Source organism: Oncorhynchus kisutch, linkage group LG17, assembly GCF_002021735.2.
Source record: "Oncorhynchus kisutch isolate 150728-3 linkage group LG17, Okis_V2, whole genome shotgun sequence".
Lineage (NCBI taxonomy): Eukaryota > Metazoa > Chordata > Actinopteri > Salmoniformes > Salmonidae > Oncorhynchus > Oncorhynchus kisutch.
The window spans coordinates 9,381,568-9,391,567 of record NC_034190.2 but is presented as its reverse complement, the minus strand read 5'-3'; the positions used below and the strand labels follow the sequence as shown (position 1 = coordinate 9,391,567).

General features: G+C 45.0%; 1 protein-coding gene across 2 annotated transcripts in view; it reads right to left on the bottom strand.

Moving 5' to 3' along the window:
- Positions 1-10,000, bottom strand: part of LOC109907146 (enhancer of filamentation 1) — a 63,167-nt gene that overhangs the window by 24,302 nt on the left and 28,865 nt on the right. For both annotated transcript variants that reach the window (XM_020504937.2, XM_031795068.1), the window contains exon 2: positions 4,794-5,192. In XM_020504937.2, coding sequence (XP_020360526.1) covers positions 4,794-5,186 — 393 coding nt within the window. In that variant the 5' untranslated portion in view covers positions 5,187-5,192. The remainder of the gene's footprint in view (positions 1-4,793; positions 5,193-10,000) is intronic.

Below are 10,000 nucleotides of genomic sequence, written 5' to 3'. Positions count from 1 at the left end.
ACACCATGCTGGGTCCTTTCACTGTGGGGGATGACATGTCGACACATGGTGGCTTTGGTGGAATATGAGAGGGGATCATCAGTGCAGGATGTTGCCTCAGTGCCCATTACCATTTGATTCCTCGGAGGAGGAAGTGTGTGTGTGTGTGTGTGGTGTGTGTGTGTGTGTGTGTGTGTGTGTGTGTGTGTGTGTGTGTGTGTGTGTGTGTGTGTGTGTGTGTGTGTGGTGTATGTGTGTGTGTGTGTGTGTGTGTGTGTACTTGGCAACCAGGAAATCCCTCTTCTAATCAGCTCAGTCAAACAGAACACCTAAACAGCATATAACCTGTCTACAGCTCTCAGCCAATCAACAACAGGACTGAGCATTCCTCTTACTTCATCAACCTATAGACCAGGACTGCTTCACAAATGGCACCCTATTGCCCCAGTCAAAAGTATTGCATTATATATAAATATATGGAATATCAAATCAAACTTTATTTGTTACATTCCCCCGAATACAACAGGTGTAGACCTTACAGTGAAATGCTGACTGACAAGCCCTTAACCAACAGTGTAGACCTTACTGTGAAATGCTTACTCACAAGCCCTTAACCAACAGTGTAGACCTTACTGTGAAATGCTTACTCACAAGCCCTTAACCAACAGTGTAGACCTTACAGTGAAATGCTTACTCACAAGCCCTTAACCAACAGTGTAGACCTTACAGTGAAATGCTGACTGACAAGCCCTTAACCAACAGTGTAGACCTTACAGTGAAATGCTGACTGACAAGCCCTTAACCAACAGTGTAGACCTTACTGTGAAATGCTTACTCACAAGCCCTTAACCAACAGTGTAGACCTTACTGTGAAATGCTTACTCACAAGCCCTTAACCAACAGTGTAGACCTTACAGTGAAATGCTTACTCACAAGCCCTTAACCAACAGTGTAGACCTTACTGTGAAATGCTTACTTACAAGCCCTTAACCAACAGTCTAGACCTTACAGTGAAATGCTTACTCACAAGCCCTTAACCAACAGTGTAGACCTTACTGTGAAATGCTTACTCACAAGCCCTTAACCAACAGTGTAGACCTTACAGTGAAATGCTTACTCACAAGCCCTTAACCAACAGTGTAGACCTTACTGTGAAATGCTGACTGACAAGCCCTTAACCAACAGTGTAGACCTTACTGTGAAATGCTTACTCACAAGCCCTTAACCAACAGTGTAGACCTTACTGTGAAATGCTTACTCACAAGCCCTTAACCAACAGTGTAGACCTTACAGTGAAATGCTTACTCACAAGCCCTTAACCAACAGTGTAGACCTTACTGTGAAATGCTTACTTACAAGCCCTTAACCAACAGTCTAGACCTTACAGTGAAATGCTGACTGACAAGCCCTTAACCAACAGTGTAGACCTTACTGTGAAATGCTTACTCACAAGCCCTTAACCAACAGTGTAGACCTTACTGTGAAATGCTTACTCACAAGCCCTTAACCAACAGTGTAGACCTTACTGTGAAATGCTGACTTACAAGCCCTTAACCAACAGTGTAGACCTTACAGTGAAATGCTGACTTACAAGCCCTTAACCAACAGTGTAGACCTTACAGTGAAATGCTTACTGACAAGCCCTTAACCAACAGTGTAGACCTTACAGTGAAATGCTGACTTACAAGCCCTTAACCAACAGTGCAGTTCAAGAAAGGGTTAAGAAAATATTTACCAAATAAACTAAAGTAAAATATTCTAAAAAGTAACACAATATATACGGGGGGCACCGATACCTAGTCAATGTGCGAGGGGTAGAGGTTAATTGAGGTAATATGTACATGTAGGTAGGGGTAAAGTGACTATGCATAGATAATAAACAGCAAGTAGCAGCAGTGTAAAAAAAAATGAGGTGGGGGGGGGGGAGTGTAAAGAGTCCAGGTAGCCATTTGATTATTTGCTCATCAGTCTTATGGCTTGGGGGGCAGAAGCTGTTAAGGAGCCTTTTGGTCCTAGACTTGGCGCTCCGGTACCACTTGGGCTTTCCTCTGACACCGCCTGGTATAGAGGTCCTGGATGGCTGGAAGCTTGGCCCCAGTGATGTACTGGGCCGTGCGCACTACCCTCTGTGGCGCCTTACGGTCAGATGCCGAGCAGTTGTCATACCAGGCGGAGATGCAACCGGTCAGGATGCTCTCGATGGTGCAGCTGTAGAACATTTTGAGGATCTGGGGATCCATGCCAAATCTTTTCAGTCTCCTGAGGGGGAAACGGTGTTGTTGTGCCCTCTTCACGACTGTCTTGGTGTGTTTGGACCATGATAGTTTGCTGGTGATGTGGACACCAAGGCATTTGAAACTCTCAACCCGCTCCACTACAGCCCCGTCGATGTTAATGGGTGCCTGTTCGGCCCTCCTTTTCCTGTAGTCCAGTATCATCTCCTTTGTCTTGCTCACTTTGAGGGAGAGGTTGTTGTCCATTTGGGCCTAGACTAGCTCTCTGAATAACTCAGAGCTGGGAGGAAAACAACACATTCCTGTCTGTCTGTCTGGACTCCACAGAGTACACAGAGCCAGCATTTCTGCTATCCTTAATGGCCAGCAACACAGCTGAAATCTGACTGCACCACTTTGCCAATCACAGATGGGACATTTAGACGTTGACGCAGACTCAATTTAATCTAAAACAAGGCACTTATACACTAGTATAGACACATTGATAAAGACACGTTTAAATGACCTTATTACCAAAGACATCATTCCTTTCCCTTAGTAAATCGTCCTATCAGTGAAGAGGGGGAGTGTGATCGTGATGGTAGGTCTGTGAGTGTGATTAGGGATGTGTCTGGCACCCTATACCTTATAGTGCACTACTTTTAACCAGAGCTCTATGGGCCCAGGTCAAAAGTAGGGCACTATATAGTGAATAGGGTGCCCTTTCAGACAGAGACTGTGGGTGCACAGTACAGGTTGGAGTGATTGACATGCCTTGCTGTTTTCCCTGTGGGTCCTGGTCATAAGTAGTGTGCTATGAAGGGAATATGGTGCCATTTGGGAGACAGACACAGTTTCCTAAGCACCAGCTCCCTATTTACCCCACAAACACACCTTAGTTGGGTAACGTCTCTGTAACGTCTCTGCCAACTCAAGCCATGTTGAAAATACCCACAGACAGAATACATTTCACCAGGTTATAATTATTTTCCCTCTCCTAAGGAGATGGAGTAGAGTACCTATCCAGTTCAGGTTAAGAACAGGTTATAATTATATTCCCTCTCCTAAGGAGATGGAGTAGAGTACCTATCCAGTTCAGTTTAAGAACAGGTTATAATTATATTCCCTCTCCTAAGGAGATGGAGTAGAGTACCTATCCAGTTCAGGTTAAGAACAGGTTATAATTATATTCCCTCTCCTAAGGAGATGGAGTAGAGTACCTATCCAGTTCAGTTTAAGAACAGGTTATAATTATATTCCCTCTCCTAAGGAGATGGAGTAGAGTACCTATCCAGTTCAGGTTAAGAACAGGTTATAATTATTATTTTGGAATGAGATGTTTGACAAGCTGCTGTCCACATACTTTCGGTCATGTAGCGTATCTCTCTGTTAAGCGTGGGACATTTTTGAAACAAATTTCCAAAATTTAAATAAATTGGAGCTGATTTGCTGGTGGTTTTTCAGTCTTATGTCCAACAGAAAATTGGGGGGTAAATCAAATCACCAGTTGGGGAACCCTGCTGTTGGAGAACCCTGCTGTTGGAGAACCCTGCTGTTCGGGAACCCTGCTGTTGGGGAACCCTGCTGTTGGGGAACCCTGCTGTTGGAGAACCCTGCTGTTGGGGAACCCTGCTGTTGGGGAACCCTGCTGAAGTGTATAACTAGCTTATTACAGTATAGAAATACACAGTTGTACTGTACGGCCTGGAACATGAATAGACATGTAGATGACTGGTGAATCCATTTTCACTGGGCTTGGTTGTTGTCTGTGAGCTGGTGTACAGTATTTGAGTACAGACAGACCTAAATACAGGCAGCCGCTGCTGGACTCCTACAAACACCAACAGCATAAAAACACGACTCTGCACTGTTGGCTTTTCCATGAGTTGTGCCTTGTTCAGTGCCCTTTTGTGGCTTCCCAGGCCCTACATACAGCTCGCCAACACACAAATACGCCAAATGGGAGTCTCTCTCTGTCTATGTGAATAAAAACACTGCCTTGTTCTGTGGTGAACTAACATCTCGGCACACCCTGTCCACATTTCATTTCACATTGCTGCCCTGCAATCCTTCCACCCTGTGACTGTGTCTGTGTAATGACTCTCATTAGACTGGTCTGGGGCCAGTGGCGTGGCAGTAACCTCACAGGGCAGGACAACAGAACAGGCCATGGTTTAAACTGGTCTGGGACCAGTGACGTGGTAGTACCTTCACAGGGCAGGACAACAGAACAGGCCACGGTTTAAACTGGTCTGGGACCAGTGAAGTGGCAGTGGCCTCACAGGGCAGGACAACAGAACAGGCCATGGTTTAAACTGGTCTGGGACCAGTGACGTGGTAGTACCCGCACAGGGCAGGACAACAGAACAGGCCATGGTTTAAAGCGCCATTTAATGCCCTTTGAACATCTCAGAGCCCTCTGTCTTCTGTTGCCAGGGGACCGGCTTTAGCTGAGCAGTTAGTCTTTTTCTCTCTTTCTCTCTGTCTGCCCCCCCCCTCTCTATCCAGCCCTCTGTCTGTCTGCCCCCCTTCTCTCTCTCTCTATCCAGCCCTCTGTCTGTCTGCAAACCCCCCCCCCCCCTCACTCTCCAGTTCTCTTACCGTGCTGGGGGTGTTGTCTGCAGCCAGGGCATTCCTCTGAGGGGGGACCTGGTACACATCTTGTCCCAGGGGTACCTGGTAGATCCCTTGCTGCCCCGGGCTCTGGAGGGACGGGGGCACCTGGTACAGCCCCTGGGACGATGACACGGCCTTCTGCTGGTAGGCCGAGCCTATAGGTGATGATTGGGCGATAGGGGACTGGGCGTCGAACATTGGACCAATCAGCAGCTTGAGGCGGTTGCCCGGGGCGATGCCCTGGCGTCCGTGTAGCGAGCAGAGCCACCACCCCTCCAGGCCACCTGTGTTCTGCTCAATGATTGTTAAGATGTCCCCTTTCCGGAAGGCCAGCTCCTCCGGGGACTCTGGGACGTTGTCGTATAACGCCTTGGCCATCAGGTTCTACAGAGAGAAGAGAGGTCAGTCTACTGTCCGGAACATATAGTTAAAGAAGAGAAGTCAGTCTACTGTCAGGAACATATAGTTAAAGAAGAGAAGTCAGTCTACTGTCAGGAACATATAGTTAAAGAAGAGAAGTCATTCTACTGTCAGGAACATATAGTTAAAGAAGAGAAGTCATTCTATTGTCAGGAACATATAGTTAAAGAAGAGAAGTCATTCTACTGTCAGGAACATATAGTTAAAGAAGAGAAGTCATTCTACTGTCAGGAACATATAGTTAAAGAAGAGAAGTCAGTCTACTGTCAGGAACATATAGTTAAAGAAGAGAAGTCAGTCTACTGTCAGGAACATATAGTTAAAGAAGAGAAGTTATTCTACTGTCAGGAACATACCGGACTGGGATATGTTCTGGGTTGCCTCTGAGAATAACATTAACGTATACACGGACATGGTGACTGAGTTCATCAGGAAGTGTTTAGGGAATGTTGTTCCCACTGTGACTATTAAAACCTACCCAAACCAAAAACTATGGATAAATGGCAGCATTCGCGCATAACTGAAAGGTGCAAACCACCGCATTTAACCATGGCAAGGTGACTGGGAATATGGTTGAATACAAACAGTGTAGTTATTCCCTACGTAAGGAAATCAAACAGTCAAAACGTCAGTACAGAGACAAAGTGGAGTCGCAATTCAACGGCTCAGACACAAGACGTATGTGGCAGGGCCTCCAGACAATCAACACGGACAAGCTAAACACCTTCTTCACCCGCTTTGAGGATAACACAGCACCACAGATGCAGCCCACTCCCAGGACAGTGGGCTCCGTGGCCGACGTGGGTAAGACATTCAAGCGTGTTAACCCTTGCAAGGCTGCCAGCCCAGACGGCATCCCTAGCCGCATCCTCAGAGCATGTGCAGACCAGCTGGCTGGAGTGTTTACAGACATACTCAATTGCTCCCTATCCCTGTCTGCTGTCCCCACTTGCTTCAAGATGTCCACTATCGTTCCTGTACCCAAGAAAGCAAAGGTAAATGAACTAAATGACAATCGCCCCATAGCAACTCACTTCTGTCATCATGAAGTGCTTTGAGAGGCTAGTTAAGAATCATATCACCTCTACCTTACCTGATACCCTAGACCCACTTCAATTTGCATACCGCCCCAATAGATCCACAGACGATGCAATCGCCATCGCACTGCACACTTACCTATCTCATCTGGACAAGAGAAATACCTATGTAAGAATGCTGTTCATTGACTATAGCTCAGCATTCAACACCATAGTACCCCCGAAACTCAGCATTAAGCTCGGGGCCCTGGGCCTGAACCCCGCCCTGTGCAACTGTGTCCTGGACTTCCTGACGGGCCGCCCCCAGGTGATGAAGGTAGGAAACAACACCTCCACTTTACTGACCCTCAACACTGGGGCCCCACAAGGGTGCGTGCTCAGCCCCCTCCTGTACTCCCTGTTCAACCATGACTGCGTGGCCATGCATGCCTCCAACTCAATCATGAAGTTTGTAGATGACAAAACAGTAGTAGGCCTGATTGCCAACAATGACGAGACAGCCTAACAGGGAGGAGGTGAGGGCCCTGGGAGAGTGGTGCCAGGAAAATAGAGTGGTGCCAGGAGCTGATCGTGGACTTCAGGATACAGCAGAGGGCGCACACCCCTATCCACATCGGCGGGATCACAGTGGAGAAAGTGAAAAGCTTCCTCTGCATACACATCACTGACAATCTGTTGAGGAAGGCGCAACAGTGCCTCTTCAACCTCAGGAGGCTGAAGAAATTCATAAACTTTTACAGATTGAGTGCATCCTGTCGGGCTGTATCACTGCCTGGTACGGCAACTGCACTGCCCAGAACTGCTGGGCTCTCCAGAGGGTGGTGTGGTCTGCCCAAACATCACCGGGGGCACACTGCCTGTTCTCCAGGACACCTACAGCACCTAATGTCACAGGAAGGCCAAAAAAATCATAAAGGACATCAACCACTCGAGCCACTGCCTGTTCAGCCCGCTATCATCCAGAAGGTGAGGTCAGTACAGGTGCATCAAAGCTGGGACCGAGAGACTGAAAAACAGCTTTTTTCTCAAGCCCATCAGACTGTTAAATAGCCGTCACTAGCCAGCTTCCACCGGTTACTCAACCCTGCACCTTAGAGGCTGCTGCCCTATGTACATAGACATGGAATCACTGGTCACTTTAATCATGTTTACATGCTGCTTTACTCATTTCATATGTATATACTGTATTCTATTCTAATCAATGCCACTCAGACATTGCTCGTTCTAATACATCCTAATGACATTCTTTTACTTTTAGATGTGTGTGTAATGTTGTGTATTGTTAGATACTACTGCACTGTTGGAGCTAGGAACACAAGCATATCGAATACACCCGCAATAACATCTGATAAATATGTGTATGTGACCAATAACATCTGATAAATATGTGTATGTGACCAATAACATCTGATTTGATTTGTTTTAAAGAAGAGAGGGATCTACAGTAAACAACGTAGTACCATTAAAGAAGAGAGGAGTTTACAGTAAACAACGTAGTACTGTTAAAGAAGAGAGGAGTTTACAGTAAACAACGTAGTACTGTTAAAGAAGAGAGGAGTCTATTGTAAACAACGTAGTACCGTTAAAGAGAGGAGTCTATAGTAAACAACGTAGTACCATTAAAGAAGAGAGGAGTTTACAGTAAACAATGTAGTACCGTTAAAGAAGAGAGGAGTTTACAGTAAACAACGTAGTACTGTTAAAGAAGAGAGGAGTTTACAGTAAACAACGTAGTACCATTAAAGAAGAGAGGAGTTTACAGTAAACAATGTAGTACCGTTAAAGAAGAGAGGAGTTTACAGTAAACAACGTAGTACTGTTAAAGAAGAGAGGAGTTTACAGTAAACTACGTAGTACCATTAAAGAAGAGAGGAGTCTATAGTAAACAACGTAGTGCTGTTAAAGGAGAGATCAGTCTACAGGAAGCAGCATACAGTTTAGTTTATAGCCTAGATTTAGCCCGTCACTGCTTTTAGCAACATATCATAGACTGTACTGAACATTGTATTAGCCTAATGCTATCTAAAATATCATAGACTGTACTGAACATTGTATTAGCCTAATGCTATCTAAAATATCATAGACTGTACTGAACATTGTATTAGCCTAATGCTATCTAAAATATCATAGACTGTACTGAACATTGTATTAGCCTAATGCTATCTAAAATATCATAGACTGTACTGAACATTGTATTAGCCTAATGCTATCTAAAATATCATAGACTGTACTGAACATTGTATTAGCCTAATGCTATCTAAAATATCATAGACTGTACTGAACATTGTATTAGCCTAATTCTATCTAAAATATCATAGACTGTACTGAACATTGTATTAGCCTAATGCTATCTAAAATATCATAGACTGTACTGAACATTGTATTAGCCTAATGCTATCTAAAATATCATAGACTGTACTGAACATTGTATTAGCCTAATGCTATCTAAAATATCATAGACTGTACTGAACATTGTATTAGCCTAATGCTATCTAAAATATCATAGACTGTACTGAACATTGTATTAGCCTAATGCTATCTAAAATATCATAGACTGTACTGAACATTGTATTAGCCTAATGCTATCTAAAATATCATAGACTGTACTGAACATTGTATTAGCCTAATGCTATCTAAAATATCATAGACTGTACTGAACATTGTATTAGCCTAATGCTATCTAAAATATCATAGACTGTACTGAACATTGTATTAGCCTAATGCTATCTAAAATATCATAGACTGTACTGAATATTGTATTAGCCTAATGTTATCTTACACATGTAACATGACGGTCTTCTAGTCCAGGGGTTTCCAACTTTTTTGAGTTGTGACCACCATAATCCCCTAGACCCATCTGGGCCCCAGCCCGACCCACAGTTTGGGAACCACTGTTCTAGTCTATGTGGCTCTTATCCACAGTTAGACCTAGGGTGAACTGTCGCATTTGTGCTTTGCAGAACTTGCAATTACCATGCAAAATTCTATTAGCTCCGATGCCAGATGTCTTTTCGACTGATTTGAATTTGATAGGATTTTCTCTCAGACTTTGCTGGGAGTGCTCCAGGACATGGTGACCCAACCGGTTGGTTGTTGTGGTGGAGTGTGGTCATAGGAAGGGATAATGGTTCCTAACCACAGCACTAGAGATAGGAAACCCCTAAGGGTTGCTGCTATTGTGTCTATAGGGGACAGACACGTGGTAAACCGGCATTCAGTGCAAAACAAATACGCATACATACCGTCTGCACTATAGGCTAGCATAGCAATAAAATGGCTATCAAAACATACAACCACAAAAAGGTTCCTTATCATCACATCCCAAGCAGAGATAAACCCCCCCAGTGGGACTGGCAGGATTGAGCTCACCGTGTAACACAAGTCCACCAGACATACTGGTCATTTTAAATCCGCTTTTCTTCATACACAGTACAGTCAGTGTGCTTTACTGCTTTTTACTTGCTACGCTAGCAGAGAACCTGAGCTGAGCTACGCTAGCAGAGAACCTGAGCTGGGCTGGGCTGGCAGAGAACCTGAGATGGGCTGGGCTATCAGAGAACCTGGGCAGGGCTATCAGAGAACCTAGGCTGGGCTAGCAGAGAACCTGAGCTGGGCTGTGCTATCAATGAACCTGAGCTGGGCTAGCAGAGAACCTGGGCTGGTCTAACAGATAGCACAGCCCAGCTCAGGTTATCAGAGATCCTGAGTGGGCTAGCAGAGAACCTGAGCTGGGCT